This window comes from Nomascus leucogenys, chromosome 5 (assembly GCF_006542625.1).
Source record: "Nomascus leucogenys isolate Asia chromosome 5, Asia_NLE_v1, whole genome shotgun sequence".
Lineage (NCBI taxonomy): Eukaryota > Metazoa > Chordata > Mammalia > Primates > Hylobatidae > Nomascus > Nomascus leucogenys.
The window spans coordinates 61137020-61154836 of NC_044385.1; the positions used below are offsets into that span (position 1 = coordinate 61137020).

At 38.3% G+C, this 17817-nt stretch overlaps 1 protein-coding gene across 1 annotated transcript; it reads right to left on the reverse strand.

The window, feature by feature from the left end:
• Window positions 1–6521: 6521 nt before the first annotated feature.
• LOC101177997 (40S ribosomal protein S14) lies at window positions 6522–7048 on the reverse strand. The gene has a single exon (XM_012506751.2). The coding sequence runs from the start codon at window positions 7024–7026 to the stop codon at window positions 6571–6573; it is 456 nt and encodes a 151-aa protein (XP_012362205.1). The 5' UTR covers window positions 7027–7048; the 3' UTR covers window positions 6522–6570.
• Window positions 7049–17817: the final 10769 nt, after the last annotated feature.

Sequence of the window (17817 nt, forward strand, 5' to 3'; positions counted from 1 at the left end):
ACAACTTAAAATACTCATTAAATAGTGAAAAAATCAAGGTACATAGAATGCAATAACCAGTTGATATTGTGATATTGGAGAAATGCTTAAATAAATAGCTTAAGCTCAGGAGTTCTTTGGAATAAAAACCCCATGCAATGTGAAAACAGAGATGTAAGTGTTCCTTTATGTTGGCCTTAGCTCCCTCGGTATGTAATTTAATATCCTTTCTCAAAGCCCAACAATAACTATATATTTATTTAAGCTCTTACCAATGTGTATGAGTTATGATGCTGATCTCTTGAGTTGGCAACAAGATGTTTAATAAAATTATGAGATTAGAAGGAATTCTGAGAGAAGATCTTATCTCTCTCCCAGTCTTGAAATAATACTATTCCAAAAAACAAGGCAAAACAAAAAAAAAAAATCCAAAAAAATGCAAACAATGAATTATTTGACAGCTGGAATTTCGTTTGTTCATCACAGAAAACCAAGTGCTGAGAACAATATCTGTCCTCAATTAATGTTGGTAGAATAAGTGATTGCTTAAAGTCTAGATGTGCTAGAAGGAAGATTTAATTAAAGTTGGTGTGATTAAAGTCTGTATTTTTCTTGTTTTTCACTAGAATATGTGATTTTCTGCATTAATATTTTAATACTTCTTTTCATTTAATTCAAAACTTCAGAGGCTGGTTTTTGCTTTAATAATTAAATACTTAGTCCCATTATTTTTTAAATGTAGTTTTTAAAGTCTCCGAACCTCAAACTCCCTGTTCCGAGCTCTTTTTTATAGTTCTAGACTTAATGTAAATGAAGTAATGAAAAAAAAATTTGTATAACCACCCTGATACTCTCCCATCCAAGGACAAATATACAAAGTAAAGGCACCATTTTTTTTTCTTTTTTGCTTCATGGTCAGTGCTAAATCCCAGAGTGGTTAGTTTTTCTGAGAACTCCAATTTCCATGAAGAATAGATTATCTTTTTTGTATTTCAACAGGAAGAAGTTTTGTGATTTACCTGTCTTCAGTAAGCTGGATAATTTTCCTTGTTTATTCTCATAGAAGTTTAGTTTGTTAACTATTTTAACCATTTTCTCTGTTTTCTTGTTAGTTTTCTAGAGGTTTTCTCAAATTACAGAAGACAAAATGAGATGCAGCCAACAACTCATTTGATAAATAATGACTGTGAGAATTGCGCCCTGATTTTTTTGTGCTATACAATATATTGTTTTATATGTCTTTTTACACATGCTTTAAAAATTATAGTTGCATACTACCTATGAGTGTCCTTGAAAAGCCATAACACTTAAGGGGTCATTTCTTACTAGAGTGCTTCAAGGATTTAGCAAATCTCCAAAGATCACTATAAAAGGATGTAAGATTTTTACACTGCTAGACTGGTGTCTAGAGGTAAGCATGTTGGCAGACATTAGTCATCTCCTTGCATTTTGTTTGTCCCAGTTGGGTTGCCGTAGCAGTTAGGTGCTCAATAAACTATTTTTAGTTCCTTTATGAGGTCAGCACTCTTACTGTATATTCCTGCAGTTTGATTTTTGTTCTTTGTAGATCTTTAGTCCTCTGTTTCTGTCTTCTAATTTTCAAGTATAATGTCACTAATTTTCAAGTATAATTAGTGATCTTCTTCAGTAAGTGCTGTTCTTTCACTCATTGCATTTCATTGTGAAGGTCTTTTAGGGAAATTTAACTAAAAGCTCCCAAAAAACCATCTGCAACAACGCTTGTACTGAAATTGCTTTTAACCAGAATTGTTAATGACTTCTTTGACATTACATGCAGAAGACTCTTTTTTTGAAAAAAAATTCAATTAAGAAATGATTTACATAAGTGAAAACGAAGACCTTACGTTTACAGCTAACTGAATGTTGTGAATACATCCTAATCAAGACATAGAACATTTTATCAACCACAGAAATTTCCCTGGTACGCCTTTTTAGTTCAATCATCTGCCCCTTGATGCAAGCATTGTTCTGCTTCTAATTGCCATAGATTATTTTTGTCTGTTTTTGACATGAATAAATCTTACAGTATGTACACGTTTGTACCTGGATTCTTTCACACATCCTAATGTTTGTGAAGTTCAACTATGTTGTTCCTTGTCTCAGTTGTGCTCCTTCCCTTTTCTTTCTGTCCTTTTTATCTTTTTATTGCTGAGTATTCATTAATATAAAAATACTAGAATTTACTTCACCTTCAAGGAGGGGATGCATGACTCCCCGCACCTAAGTGTGAGCTGTACTGAGTGCCTTCCTCCCAAAAAGCACAATATGGAAAAGGCAAAAAAAAAAAAGTAACTGCAGTAAAGAAACCTGAGAAATGCCACCTCAGCCAAGTGACCAAGGTAATATCAACAGTGATGGATCAAGTTCATAGGATATATATTCTCAATATAATGTGATCAACGCAGCTCTTTCTTCCCCAAAACCATAACACCAGTCTATGCATGAGAAAAATAATCAGATGAACCTCAATTAAGGGACACTCTACGAATTACATGGCTGATACTCCTCAAAACTCTCAAAGTCATCAACAACAAGGAAAGAATGAGAACCTGTTAAGAGTCAAGAGAAGCCTAAGGAGACATGATGTCTAAATGTAATGCAGTATCCTGGATGGGAAAAAGGAGATTAAGTAAAAATAAGATCTGAGTAAACCATGAGCTTTGGTTAATAACAGTGTATTAGTTTGTTACCAGATGGAAGTCTTGTGTGCAAGTTATCCAGGTTCTTGGCATATTTAACAAAGAAATTGAACAAAACACACAAAACAACAGAAGATTAAGGCATAGATTTATTGAAGCAAAAGTACACTCCACAGAGTGGGAGCAGGCCCAAGCAAGTGGCTCAAGAGCCCTGGCTGTAATGTTCCTTGGGTTTTTAATTGAAATTAAAAAACATGGTAAAACCCCTAAGTACCCTTTAGAGGCCTCTGATAAGTTACACCCTATACAAATGAAGGATTTTGCCCAGGACCAATCAGAGGCATCCTGTCTGTGATGTATATGAAAATGAAGGTTCCAGAATGGACCAATTACAAACATTCTCATTCACTAGGTAGGGGAGGGGAGGTTTGGGGAGAGAGGGGCATTTGGCCCCTTATATTATGTGGTCATGGAGAGGTGGGGTTTCCCTCTTAGTTGATTTCCAAGAAGGCAGCCATGGGTTGGCCTTAGGTTTCCTGTTTCTAGACCCTATTCTTCTGCCTCAAGTTTGGTTCCTTGATTGTAACACCTGCCATACCAATGTAAGATGATAACAGGGAAAGCTGGGTATTGGGTATATGGGAATTTTCTTTACTATCTTTTCAGTTTTTCTGTAAATCCAAAACTATTCTAAAAATCAATTTGAAAACAATAAGCAAAAAGGTGCATGAAAAATATAACAATTTGATTACTCATTTTTTTTTTCCTGAAATTTGAGGCTATTTCCAGGTTTTATCTATTATGAATAAAGTTACTATAAATGTTATTATACATGTCTTTCTTGGAAGATTTGCATTTATTTCTCTTGGGGGAATAACTAGGAATAGAACTTTTAAGTCATAGGGTAGATGTACATTTAACCTTGTAAGAAACTGTCAGTTTCTTAAGAAGGTTTTACCATTTTACACAATCATCACCATATATCAGAATTCAGTTATTTCAACATCTGGTACTGTGAGTCTTCAATAGTTGTGAAATGGAAATTATTGTGGCTCTGATTTGCATTTCCTAGATGACTAATGTTAATTGCCTTTTCAGTTGTTTACTGTGTATTCCTCTTTTTTTGGTGTCTGGTAAAATATTTTGCCCATTTTAAAATTATTTTTTAAATAATTATTATTATCACTATTATTGAGTTCGATGGGTTTTAAAATATATTCTGGATACAAGTCCTGTTTCAAATATAGAAATTTCAAGTATTTTGCACTGCCTACTAACTGTCTATCTGTACCTTTTGATGGGCACTTTTAATTCTGAATAAGTCTAATTTATCAATATTTTCTTTATGGCTAGTTAATTTTATTTTTTTCTAATAAATCTCTTTATAACAATATATTATCTTTTGACTTCTTAGCTGCCTGATAACTTTAAATTTTATATATAAGTATATGACCAAGATTGAGTTAATTTTTAGATATGATATAAAGTATAGGTTAAGGTAGATTTTCTTTATAGGGATCTGCTACTATTCTAGAACCATTTGTTAAAAAGACTATCATTTTCTCCATTAAATCGCTTTGTTTCCTTTGTTGAAAACAAATGGACCATAAATATGTGCATGTAGGGGTGGGGAGGAAGTATTTCTAGACTCTCCATTCTTTTTCACTGATCATTTTGCCTAGCCTGATGCCCATATCACTGTTAATTACTGTAGCTTTAGAGCAAGGCTTGAAATCAAACAGTAAAAGCCAATTATTAAATTGCTTTGGCTATTTTTATTTCTTTTTAGTTCCTTGTATATTTTAGAGTCAACCTGTTAACTTCAACAAAAAAAAATGACTGCTAGGATTTTGATTGGGACTACATTAAGTGTGTGGATTAATTTAGAAAGAAGTGACATCTTAACGAGTTTATATATTATAAAACATGAACACAGTATAGTCACCGTTCAGTTATATCTTCCTTGATTTCCCTCAGTATGTCTCCTACAGGTACAATCTTGCACATTTAAATATGTTATTCTTAAGAATTTAATTTTTAATGCTTTATGTTACTATGAATGGTATTCTTTTTTATTTCATTTTTAAATTTTTGTTGCTCATATATAAAAATATAATTGGTCTTTGCATATTGATTGCATCCTGGGTGCCTGGTAAATTTACCTTTATTGTAGTAGTTTTATTTTTTCTATTTTTTTTTTTGATATTGCTTTGGATTCTCTATGTACTTAATTATGTTATGCCTCCAGCTTTGTTCTTTTTGCTTAAGATTGTCTTGTGTATGTGGGCTCTTTTTTGGTTCCATATGAAATTTAAAGTAGTTTTTTCCAATTCTGTGAAGAAAGCAATTTCAACAAAAGCCAAAATAGACAAATGGGATCTAATTAAACTAAAGAGCTTCTGCATGACAAAAGAAACTCTCATCCGAGTGAACAGGCAAACTTCAGAATGGGAGAAAATTTTTGCAATCTATCCATCTGACAAAGGGCTAATATCCAGAATCTACAAAGAACTTAAACAAATTTACAAGAAAAAAATAACCCCATCAAAAAATGAGGAAAGAATATGAACAGACACTTCTCAAAAGAAGATATTTATGTGGCAAACAAACATGAAAAAAAGCTCATCATCACTGGTCATTAGAGAAATGCAAATCAAAACCACAACAAGATACCATCTCACACCAGTTAGAATAGCGATCATTAAAAAGTCAGGAAATAACAGATGCTGGAGAGGATGTGGAGAGATAGGAACGCTTTTACACTGTTGGTGGGAGTGTAAATTAGTTCAACCATTGTGTAAGACAGTGTGGTGATTCCTCAAGGATCTAAAACTAGAAATACTATTTGACCCAGCAATCTCTTTACTGGCTATATACCCAAAAGATTATGAATCATTCTACTGTAAAGACCCATGCACACATATGTTTATTGTGGCACTGTTCACAATAGCAAAGACTTGGAACCAACCCAAATGCCCATCAATGATAGACTGGATAAACAAAATGTGGCATGTATACACCATGGAATACTATGCAGCTATAGAAAAGGATGAGTTCATGTCCTTTGCAGAGACATAGATGAAGCTGGAAATCATCATTCTCAGCAAACTAACACAGGAACAGAAAACCAAACACCACATGTTCTCACTTATAAGTGGGAGTTGAACAATGAGAACACATGGACACGGGTTTGGGAGGCCAAGGTGGGCAGATCATGAGGTCAGGAGATGGAGACCATCCTGGCTAACACGGTGAAACCCTGTCTCTACTAAAAAAAAAAAAAAAAACCCAAAAACTTAGCCGGGCGTGGTGGAGGGGATCTGTAGTTCCAGCTACCCGGGATGCTGAGGCAGGAGAATGGCATGAACCCGGGAGGCAGAGCTTGCAGTGAGCCGAGAGCACGCCACTGCACTCCAGCCTGGGTGACAGAGCGAGACTCTGTCTTAAAAAAAAAAAAAAAAAAAAAAAAAGAACACATGGACACGGGGGTGGGGGCAGGGCATCACACACCTGGGCCTGTCAGGGGCTGGGGGAGGGATAGCATTAGGAGAAATACCTAATGTAGATGACGGGTTGATGGGTGCAGCCAACCACATGGCATGTGTATAACTATGTAACAAACCTGCACGTTCTGCACATGTACCTCAGAACTTAAAGTATAATAATAAAAAAATTATTTTTTTCTTTTTATTCCTGTTGCTTTATTTCATGTATTTATATCCCCCTCGTCACTGACCTAGGAAATCGCATGCTTTCTTTTTCACTTAAAATTTCTTCTCATTGTCATCAAAATGATTTTCTAAATCCTCTGAAAAATAAATCCTTGATTATTGTAGTTTACTGATTTCTTTTTATAATAAAACTGAATTTGTGGATTTTTTTTTTTTCATGAAGGCAATTTATTAACAGAAAGTATTTTGAGGAATCTTGTTCACAGACGGCGACCACGGCGACCCCCTTTCCTGCGAGTGCTGTCAGAGGGGATGGGGGTGACATCCTCAATCCGCCCGATCTTCATACCCGAGCGGGCAAGGGCTCTGAGGGCCGACTGGGCCCCAGGTCCAGGGGTCTTGGTCCTATTTCCTCCCGTGGCCCTGAGTTTGATGTGTAGGGCCGTGATACCCAGCTCCTTGCACCTCTGGGCCACATCCTGGGCAGCCAACATAGCAGCATATGGCGAGGATTCATCTCGGTCTGCCTTCACCTTCATCCCACCAGTCACACGGCAGATGGTTTCTTTGCCAGAAAGATCTGTGACATGGACAAAAGTGTCATTGAAGGATGCAAAGATATGGCAGACACCAAATACATTCTCTCCTTCAGCCACCTGAGGTCCGAGGCTGATGACCTGTTCTTCCTTCTTTTCCTTCCCCTTTCGAGGTGCCATTTCTGCACGTCGTCTCCAGACTCGATTTTTTTTTTTTTTTTTTTGAGACAGAGTCTCCCTCTGTCGCCCAGGCTGGAGTGCAGTGGGGCGATCTTGGCTCACTGCAAGCTCTGCCTCCCAGGTTCACACCATTCTCCTGCCTCAGCCTCCCAAGTAGCTGGGACTACAGGCGCCTGCCACCATGCCTGGCTAATTTTGTTTGTGTATTTTTAGGAGAGACGGGGTTTCACCATGTTAGCAGGATGGTCTTGATCTCCTGACCTCATGATCCGCCCGCCTTGGCCTCCCAAAGTGCTGGGATTACAGGCGTGAGCCACTGCGCCTGACCAAATTTTTGGAAATTTTAAAAAACCCAAATTCTCTAATTCTACAAGCTTCTTATTGGAGCAAAGTGGAATGTCACTATATCTGAGGTTAAAAAAAATAAATAGCTAGGGCAGGTAGTATTCTTTCCAGCAGACACTATATTTTTCTGTTGGGATGAAGTTAACCTTTGATAAAGTCTAGCTGGATTTTTAGATTCCACTGGGGAAAAAAATAACAAAGTACATGATAACCAAGAGAGAAAAAAAGTCAATGAACAACTCAACGAAGCAAAGTCAAGGCCAATCTCAACGAATCATCAGTGAGGCTCTATGGAAACACTTGAACTGACTTAGTAATTGTGTAATCAGCTGAACTACAGGAAACACCAACAGTCCTTGTCCACAGAAATCCAATCTGAAAGGTCTGCCTTTAAGAAGGAAATGCAGCCGAAAGTTCATATAATCTAAAAAACAAATTCTTTGGAATAACCCATTTTGTTTTTTCTTTCATGATGAAATTAATGGAACATAATTATAGTCATTTGCTAAACAGGTTAAACTAGGCTTCAAAAATCTTCATGAGAAAATATGGCTGTGTTTGAAGATAAATTCTACATCTAACCACCTGTCAGCATATAACAAGTATAACAAGCCAGTATCCTATGAGGAAATTAATAGGAAAAGCATAGCAAGTCTGCGAATAGACATTTTTCCTTCTTTAATGAAATACTGCACACTTGCACCTCAGTTCTGAGGACCAGGTCAAGCCATACCTCCATGGAAATATCAAAAACAAAATGAGAAAAACAGACGAAATATCCAAATTTATCCAAACAAACTTGAACCAATTGTTGTACTATCTTATTAAAAGCAATCTGCAAGCCCATGACTGATCAACTAGGACACACCTTGGAAAGATATCTTTCAGAGATTCTCCTTGACTGATCCTCTTTCATTTCCCTTGCTTTACTGATGTCACTTTAACCAACACAGTTCCGAACCCACATGCCTATATGCTGTCTTCCCTGAAATTTGATGTAAGTGTAAATATATAAATATCTTTAAATGATAACAATTTTTATTTTTGACATCATAGACTCCAAATTCTATAGCCATAGAGTAAGAATGGGAAGGGTTGTTTCATCTTCATCCTATTGCTTTTACGTAATTAAAAGTCTATTAAACAGTTTATTTTGTTCACTTTATTCCTTATCTGTTGGTGATATGCAGAGATAATATTACTTTAATAAAATTATATACAGGAAGTTGAATATAGACTAAAATATTCAACTTCAGATTTTTTTAAATTAAGTTTTGAATTAACACATTTGGAGACTCTGTCTCTGAACAGTATGTGTAAGCAAAATTATCTTACCCCTTGTAGGTGACAATCCACTGCTTTTTAATATTTACATAAAATATTTTTAATGTGTTTTAGGATTTTTTAGTTTTTAAGATACAATTTCTCACATAAAATAAAAATATATATCAAAATAATTTTTAATGAGAGGCATCACTGCTTTGTTCTGAACTCAAAATGCTGTGAGAACGGACATGTTCAGTACTGTTTTACCCTATCCTTTCTTATGAAATTGCTCTACCTGATATTAACTTGAAGTAGTACTGTGTCCAGAGTGGTTCCTTCTGGTGGGTTCCTGGTCTGACTTCAAGAATGGAGCTGCAGACCTTCCCGGTGAGTATTACAGCTTTTTGTTTTTTGAGACAGAGTCTCTCTCTGTCGTCCAGGCTGGAGTGCAGTGGCATGATCCCGGCTCACTGCAAGCTCTGCCTCCCGGGTTCACGCCATTCTCCTGCCTCAGCCTCCTGAGTAGCTGGGACTACATGCACCTACCACCATGCCTAGCTAATTTTTTTGTATTTTTAGTACAGACGGGGTTTCACCCTGTTAGCCAGGATGGTGATGGTCTCCATCGCCTGGCCTCGTGATCTGCCTGCCTTAGCCTACCAAAGTCCTGGGATTACCGGTGTGCACCACCGTGCCCAGCCCAGTGTTACAGCTCTTAAAGATAGCACGGACCCAAAGAGTGAACAGCAGCAGCAAGATTGTGAAGAGTGAAAGAACAAACCTTCCACAGACTTCAGTGGAATCTGACCGGGCTGCTGTTGCTGGCTGGAAGTGGCCAGCTTTTATTCCCTTATTTGTCCCAGCCCATGTCCTGCTGATTGGTCAATTTTACAAAGTGCTAATTGGTCCATTTTACAGAGTGTTGACTGGTCCATTTTACAGAGTGCGGATTGGTCCATTTTACAGAGTGCTGATTGGTGCATTTTACAAACCTCTATCTAGCTACAGGGTGCTGATTGGTGCATTTTTACAGAGCGCTGATTGGTGCATTTTACAAACCTCTAGCTAGCTGCAGAGCACTGATTGGTGCATTTTACAAACCTTTTGTAGAAAAGTTCTCCAAGTCCCCACTAGAACCAGGATGTCTGGCTGGCTTCACCTCTCAGTACTACACTTAAACCCAGGCAAGAGAGACTTGCCCTGCGCCCTGAGTTTTAGAGAGGTCCCTGTTCTGATCTCCTTTCACCAAGCACCTCTCGCCAGGCCAAGAAAGCCATGGGGCTAAGGACATGTTAATTGGTGCCTGCATGCTCCTTTTAGACCAAGGTTATCTGGGATCCTGGACCTTCCAGCATCTATGTGGCCTCTTTCTGTGTTCATTGTTCACTCCTCCTGAGGGCAGACTGTGCAGCTGGTATGTGAACCCTTAGGCCTCAGGGATAACTAGAAGGTGGATTTGCAGAGGTCGAATATGGCTGGAATTTAGATGTTTAGACCAGTGTATCCAAAAGTGCAGGAAAGAGATCCCTTGGAGGGTGAGGTGATGCAGAGGGAGGTTAGAGAAGGACAGGAGCTGCTCCATGTTCCAGCTTAGACTTTTCAAGAGCCTGATACTGCTGAATTTAAACCCAGATTCCAAGTTGTTGTTATAAAGCTATTTATTAGAGTGGAATGATAAAAGTTTGTTAGGTTGTTTTATAATTTTAAAATATTTAGACACCTAACATGTGGGTCTCCATCTGAACCCTTACCTTGTATTTCACAAATATTAGGGTCTAGTGACTTTGAAAAATATATTTCCTCCACAACACTCTTTCCTTTCATCTCATCTAAATTCAATTTTTTTCATAGCCTATTTTAAGTTCTTATGAGACCTGCTTGGCTTTATATTTTAGATTCTTTTATTTCTTGTGAACCATTGTGTTATCTGCTATCTGCACAAACTGCATGGTATACTTCCAATATTATTAGGATTTTTAAAAATCATTGTATTTGATAGCCCCTGCAGTAGTTTATTGTCAGAGACCATATTGTAACATCCTTTCTCTCTTCCCTCTGGTAACGTCACGAGCAAAGGCATTCAGATTGTGAGCACAACCTGACTCCAGTGGAGGTCTCAATACAAATTATTGCTTACTATTAGCTTTTCAGTTATTGTCTTACTGAAATATTTTAAATGTCTACTGTAACCCAAAACAAACACAATGTAAATTGTATTATGTAAGCTAATAGGTTTGTGGATTATTATTTATTCTATCACCTGCTGACAGATTCAATTTTTTCTTTCACAGAAACTGAGGGTTGGAAAGACTGTGCATGTATGCATTTGATGGTGATGGTGACAGCGATGGTGGTGGTGGTAATGGTGCTGATGGTGTTGGTGATAGTGGTGGTGATGATGGTGGTAGTGGTGGTAATGGTGATTAACGTTGTGGTGCTGGTGGTGCTGGTGAGGGTGGTGGTGATGGTGACAGTAGTAATGGTGATGGTGGTGGTGGCAAAGGTGATGGGGCGGTGGGAGTGGTGGTGAGGGGGGTGGTGATTGTTTTATTGGTGGTGGTGGTAATGGTTGGAGTGTTGGTGGTGGTTTCAGTGTTGGTGTTGGTGGTAGTGGTGGTGATGGTGAAGGTAGTGGTGGCAGTGAAAGTGGTGGAGGTGATGGTGGTGGTGATGATAATGGTGGCAGTGACAGTGATGGTGGTGATGGTGATAATTTCAGTGGTGGTGGTGGTGGTGGTGGTAATAGTGGTGATGGTGAAGGTAGTTGTGGAGGCTGTGGTGGTGGTGAAGGTGGTGGAAGTGATGGTGGTGGTGATGGTGATAGTGAAAGGTGGGATTGTGGTGGTGGCAATGATGATGGTAGTAAAAGTGGTGGTGATGGTGGTAATGGTGATGATGTTGGTGGTGATAAAGTCGGTGGTGCAGATGGCGATTGTGGTGGTGGTGGTTATGGTGGTGATGATGCCAGTGTCGTAATAGTTGTCATGGTGGTGGCAGTAATGGTGGTGGTTGTGATGGTGATGGTGAAGGTGGTAGTGGTGTTAGTGTTGGTGGTTGTGGTTGTCAAGGTAGATGGTAGTGGTGATGATAGTAGTTGTGGTTAAGATGGTGGTGATTAGCAGTTGTGGTGGTTGTGAAGGTAGTGTGATGAAGGTGATTGTGGTGGTGGTGATGGGGATAGTGAAGGTGGTGGTTGTGTTGATGGCGATGATGGTGGTGATGATGTTAGTGGTGATGGTGGTAGTAGTGGTAATGGTGGTGGTGAAGGTGGTGGTGGTGGTGAGGGTAGTGTTTGTGGTGGTGGTGGTGATGGTGGTGGTAATACTGGTGATGATAGTGGTGATGCTGTTGGTAGTGGTAATGGTGATGGTAGGCAATGGCGATGTGCTTGATAGTAATGGCGGTGGTGGTGGCGCAGTGTGTGTTTTAAACTGGGAGCAGTATTTTATCTTCCCCCCATCCCATACCCACCTCTACTTCCTTGGCCGTGTATATTCTGCTACCATGCCTGCTATTCTCACTTAGATTATAATATTGTGGCATTTAAGAGATTTATTTTAAACTATTTGAATTCTAATGCCTAGAATGTTATTTCATTTCTAAGAGATACGTACTGAACATGTGTTCTTGATACTGATTCTAGAGTGAGTGTTTCTTCAGTGCCCAAAGCCCAGAGTTCGGGGCAGGGTGGAAAATGCGCATTTAAGGTTGGGCAAGTTGGGAGTGAAGCATGAGATTCACCATCTGAAATAGGAGGTGTCCAGTGGCATTGGAATTTTGGTGGAGTTTATTCAGACTTTATAAAAAGTTATTGTACTTTACTATATGCCACTTGCTGTTATACATGTTTGAGGTAACATTTGTGTATAAACAGACAAGGTACCCAGATCTCCTAAGGCTCACATGTTATCATGAGAAGGCAGAACATTAACAGTAAACAGTGGGTATGTAAAATGGTGACATGTTATAGAACAATAAACAAACACATCAAGATAAGGAGAAGCGATGTGAGCATAGGTAGGGGTTGGGGTTGAAATGTTAAGTGGAACTAATGGAATATATATATATTATATATATATACACACACACACACATACATACATACATATAAAGGGGAGTTTATTAAGTATTAACTCACATGATCACAAGGTCCCACAACAGGCCATCTGCAGGTTGAGGAACAAGGAGAGCCAGTCCGAGTTGCAAAACTGAAGAACTTGAGTCTGATGTTCGAGGGCAGGAAGCATCCGGTACGGGAGAAAGATGTAGGCTGGGAAGTTAGGCCAGTCTCTGTTTTCACATTTTTCTGCCTGCTTATAGTCTAGCTTTGCTGGGAGCTGATTAGATTGTGGCCACCCAGTTTAAGGGTGGGTCTGCCTTCCTCAGCCCAATGACTCAAATGTTAATTTCCTTTGGCAACACCCTCACAGACACACCCAAGATCAATACTTTGTATCCTTCAATCCAATCAAGTTGACACTCAGTATTAACCATCACAACAAGCAAAAATAAAAGTAAAATAAAATAACAAAATGAGCACAATTAATTATAAGTATAAATAAAGGAAATATGCTTAGTAAAATAAAGTTAAGACCCTAAGAAACTAGAACATTTCAGCTGTTAAAATAACCACCATATTATTATCCAACATAAAGTTAATAAAAGTACTATCTTTCTCTCCAGATTAAGGTTGAGGTGGGGAAAGAGATCTGGAGATTGGCGGTAATAAATAGACTTTATTCTACAAGAAGGAAGGAAGGTGTTTACTCAATGCAAGATGAAGTTCAGAGTGGGTGGCAGGAATATAAAGATACTAAACCTGATAGAAAATGTTCTAAGCCAGAGTTTAAGGGTTTGAAATTTGGTACATTTTCTTTTTTTTTTTTTTTTTCCTTAAAAAGGCTTCTTTTTTTTTTTTTCCTTAAAGAGGGCTATGGAAAGCAGGGAGAATAAACTTCAGAAGAGAAAGCTTAAGTGTCCACCAAATATCTGCTTTGTGCTAATGTTGTATTACTACTCCAAGACATACCAAAGCCTGCATAAATTATCCTGACAGCCAATGCTCCTGCAATTACGTCGGGAAAAAAATGACTTATGCTCAAATTGATACTTAACACATGAGCATCAAATGAGGAGTCCCCACCACCAGAAATATGTGCTAGAGGGGAGCTGGGGAAGGTGTTGTGATGAGGGGATGAACCAGGGACAACAGTAGGATTTAAAAGCGTCTCCAAGACAGGATAGGGACTTTTAAATATATTTTTATGATTAGAAAAGTAACATGCTTTTATTATTTAAAAATACATTGGGAAATAAAGAAAAGGTGAAATAAGGAAAGAATAGTCAATTGTCCTATCAGAAAGATTGGAATTTTTAAAAGTCAAAGTGAAGCTGTTACTATTACCATTTAATAGTAGGTCAAAATATGTCCTTAATATTATCCACCGCAGCGAATGTGGTATTTTGGCTGAATAGATCATTTGATGGAATGCAGACACAACGATGGCAACCACATCTGCTTTTTTTTTTTTTTTTTTTTTTTAGATAGAGTCTCACACTGTCACCTGGGCTGGAGTGCAGTGGTGTGATCTTGGCTCACTGCAACCTCCGCCTCCAGGGTTCACGTGATTCTCCTGCCTCAGCCTCCCTAGTAGCTGGGATTACAGGTGCACGCTGCCAGACCTGGCTAATTTTTTGTATTTTTAGTAGAGATGGGGTTTCACTATGTTTGCCAGACTGGTCTCAAACTCCTGATCTCGTGATCTGCCTGCCTTGGCCTCCCAAAGTGCTGGGATTACAGGCATGAGCCACTGCACCTGGCCCACATCCACTTTTAAGCAAACTGTTGCCTGTTGCTTTCTGCAGTATTGACCTACCCTTTGTTATGCCAGAGAAGAGCTTTATTTGGTTTCCTGGCCCTCCGTTCTTCCATGGGTTGTCACAAATAGACACTGCATTTGTAAGCACCATCTTTTTGCATCTGGATTTCTGATTTAGCCAAAAGATGTGTAAAAATGTATGGAAGCACATCTGAAGAAGCAAAGGAACGCTTTTTATTTTTCCAACCATCAGTGTGATTTATGATCCCTAAACTGTTTCCCGATCCCTTATTTGAAAGTTGGCCACAGCAAAAATGGAAGAGATGCAGATCTAAGGATCTGGAGTACTTGGAAAATGGGTATCAGTGGATCAAATGCTTGGCACAGGCTTTGCTGTCAGCACCTCAGGTGCATAATGCATTTCAAATTTTAAAATGACTACTTTGATTTTGAGGTAATTCACACTCAACTGTTTCTTTAGATAGGTCTGAGTAATAGCTATACAATAAGAAAGATATTACCTGGAATAGCTTACAACACACTTTTCAAAATTTTCCCACTAAAATTAATAGAAATATAATTTTTCTATGGGTACAATAAATGAAAACTTGAAAAAAGTTTTTAATGATCTTCTCCATCGCAGGTGCCAATATGACAAGTGAAACCATAAATCCCAATAGCACGTCATGGTTTTTTAAAAACAGGAAGGCAAAAACTGAGTGCTTCTTGTCAACTTTTTCTGAAATGTAACATGTTTTTAACACTGCTTATGAGACATCTAGTGTCTGAGCATTCTACAAGAAATGAAAATGCCTTGAAAATGCCTCTCCAAATTCCAGTTTGAAAATGTTTCTCCAATAACAAAACGTCAGCTCCAAAATCCGCAAAGCAAGCCCGGCTCTTCATAGAAACCTTCCTTTCCGTCGCGATCCCCAGGAATGGGCCCACTCTCGCAGTTCTGGACCATCACAGATCGCGTCTTGAGATCCACAGCTTCTTCTTGTGGTTATATCATTCAAAGAAGGACGTCTACGGGTCTCTTAAGATATGCTGAGTGTTATACTTAGGGAAACTAGGAAATCCACCAAGAGATTTAAAGAAAACAATAAAAAACAAGTAAACTAGATAAACTGAGACATCAACTCATATCCCTGGTATATTACCCTAGTAATAAAGCCAATCCTATTATTCCCCCTCTGTATTAACTTCCGTATATTTTCTCTTAAGCTAGCCATTCCATGTCTTACTAACATTTCAGCCTGGTCATCCCAAGTCTGTTTCTTTACTGAATATGTCTATATGTTAAGAAATCTTTCCAGAACCTATCTTTTTCTCAGATTTCGTAGGTAAGACCAGAATATACGGGTGAGAATTAAGTAACTGAATACAGAAAACAACTGACTGAAGGAGAATCGTTAAATAATCTATCAACACACAAAAATGTCCTCACCACTTTCCAGACCTCCTGAAACACACACACACACACACTCTCTCTCTCTCTCTCTCTCTCTCTCATATTGATAGTAGGTACATGATTTTATTTTATTTTATTTTTTTGAGATGGAGTCTCTCCCTGTTGCCCAGGCTGGAGTGCAGTGGCCTGATAGCCGCTCACTGCAAGCTCTGCCTCTTGGTTTCACGCCATTCTCCTGCCTCAGCCTCCTGAGTAGCTGGGACTACAGGCGCCCACCACCACGCCTGGCTAATTTTGTTTTGTGTTTTTAGTAGAGACGGGGTTTCACTGTGTTAGCCAGGATGGTCTTGATCTCCTGACCTCGTGATCTGCCCGCCTCAGCCTCCCAAAGTGCTGGGATTACAGGTGTGAGCCACTGCACCTCACCAGTAGGTACATGATTTTAGATGTGTCAATATTTTCAACCTGCTTCAGAAACCAAGAGATGGCCTGACATCTCCAACAACCTCTCTAAAATAAATGGCCAATTAAAAAGCCTTGATATGCATTAAGATTATCTAAGAAGTTGGCTATTCTGAAAATAGAATTTTAGCAAAGATGTTTCACAATATTTTTCACAAGAGCAGAGAAACAGACTGATGAGCCTGACATTGGTGGGCTCACTGCAAGATGCGTTGCACACGATGTTTCCAAGGCACACACTGCCCGCCAACGGTGCGACCCTGGCAAGACTGTGAAGGCGTCAGAGAAAAGCTGCCCTTGAGCCTCAGTGAAAAAGATCTCACCAGGTACTGTGAATGACTGATGCATCAGGAAAATTCAAGGTTTTGATTTTCAGATTAACATTAAAGACATACCTCACTGCTTCAGGATTCCTTGGAGGCTTTCAGAAGCCACTGACTGCAGAAGCAGATATTTTCCACCCGAGATACAAAATAAGATTAATTTCTGATTCACATACTTTTCTATCTCTTCGCTCTACCACTAATCTGGCCACCTTTAGAGCACTAATATGATCATTCTTTTTTATCACACATATATACACATAAATTTTTAAAAATATAAATGAATATATATTTATAATATAATGAAATATAAATATATTATATAAAAATATTTATGTTATATAAGTATATATAAATATATACAATGTAAATATCTATATATTATATAAATATATAATTATATAAATATTAATATATTTATAAATTAATTATACATCCATAAATTATATAAATATATTTATACAATAATATATACTTATATAATAATATATAAATATATATTTATATTTTATTTCTATGGTTTTCTTCTTTGACGTGAGGAAACCCAAAGCTCTGAACATTTTTCTAAGCCTATAGAGAAAAATGGGTTCTTAAATATTGTTTGCTGGGTCTGAGACCCCACCCCCAAAGGTGTGCTTTCAAATCCTTCACAGAATAGATTCCCTTTTTATATTGCCATCTAATACCTAAATTTCCTTCACATTACTACTACCAACCTTCAGTCTTCTAAGATATGAACCTTAATTCGTGTTATCAAAATGATTCTGCTGAGGTCATTACGTCCTATCAACAAGGATGGTTAATCCTGAGAACACTAATATTGGGGCCACCCTGACCACTTGGCTGAATTTGTTTTCTTCAGAGACACTTTATTTAAAATTGACTCAAAAAATTTGTCTTCAGCCGGGCACTGTGTCATACACCTGTAATCCCAGCACTTTGGGAGGCCAAGGCAGGTGGATCACGAGGTCAGGAGTTTGAGACCAGGCTGATCAAGATGGTGGAACCCTGTGAGGCAGGAGAATTGCTGGAACTGGGAGTGGGAGGTTGCAGTGAGCCAAGATAGTGCCACTGCACTCCTGCCTGGGCGACAGAGTGAGACTTTGTCTCAAAAAAAAAAATTTTGTTTTCATAAAGGGACACAAAACAGGCTTCTTCCTAT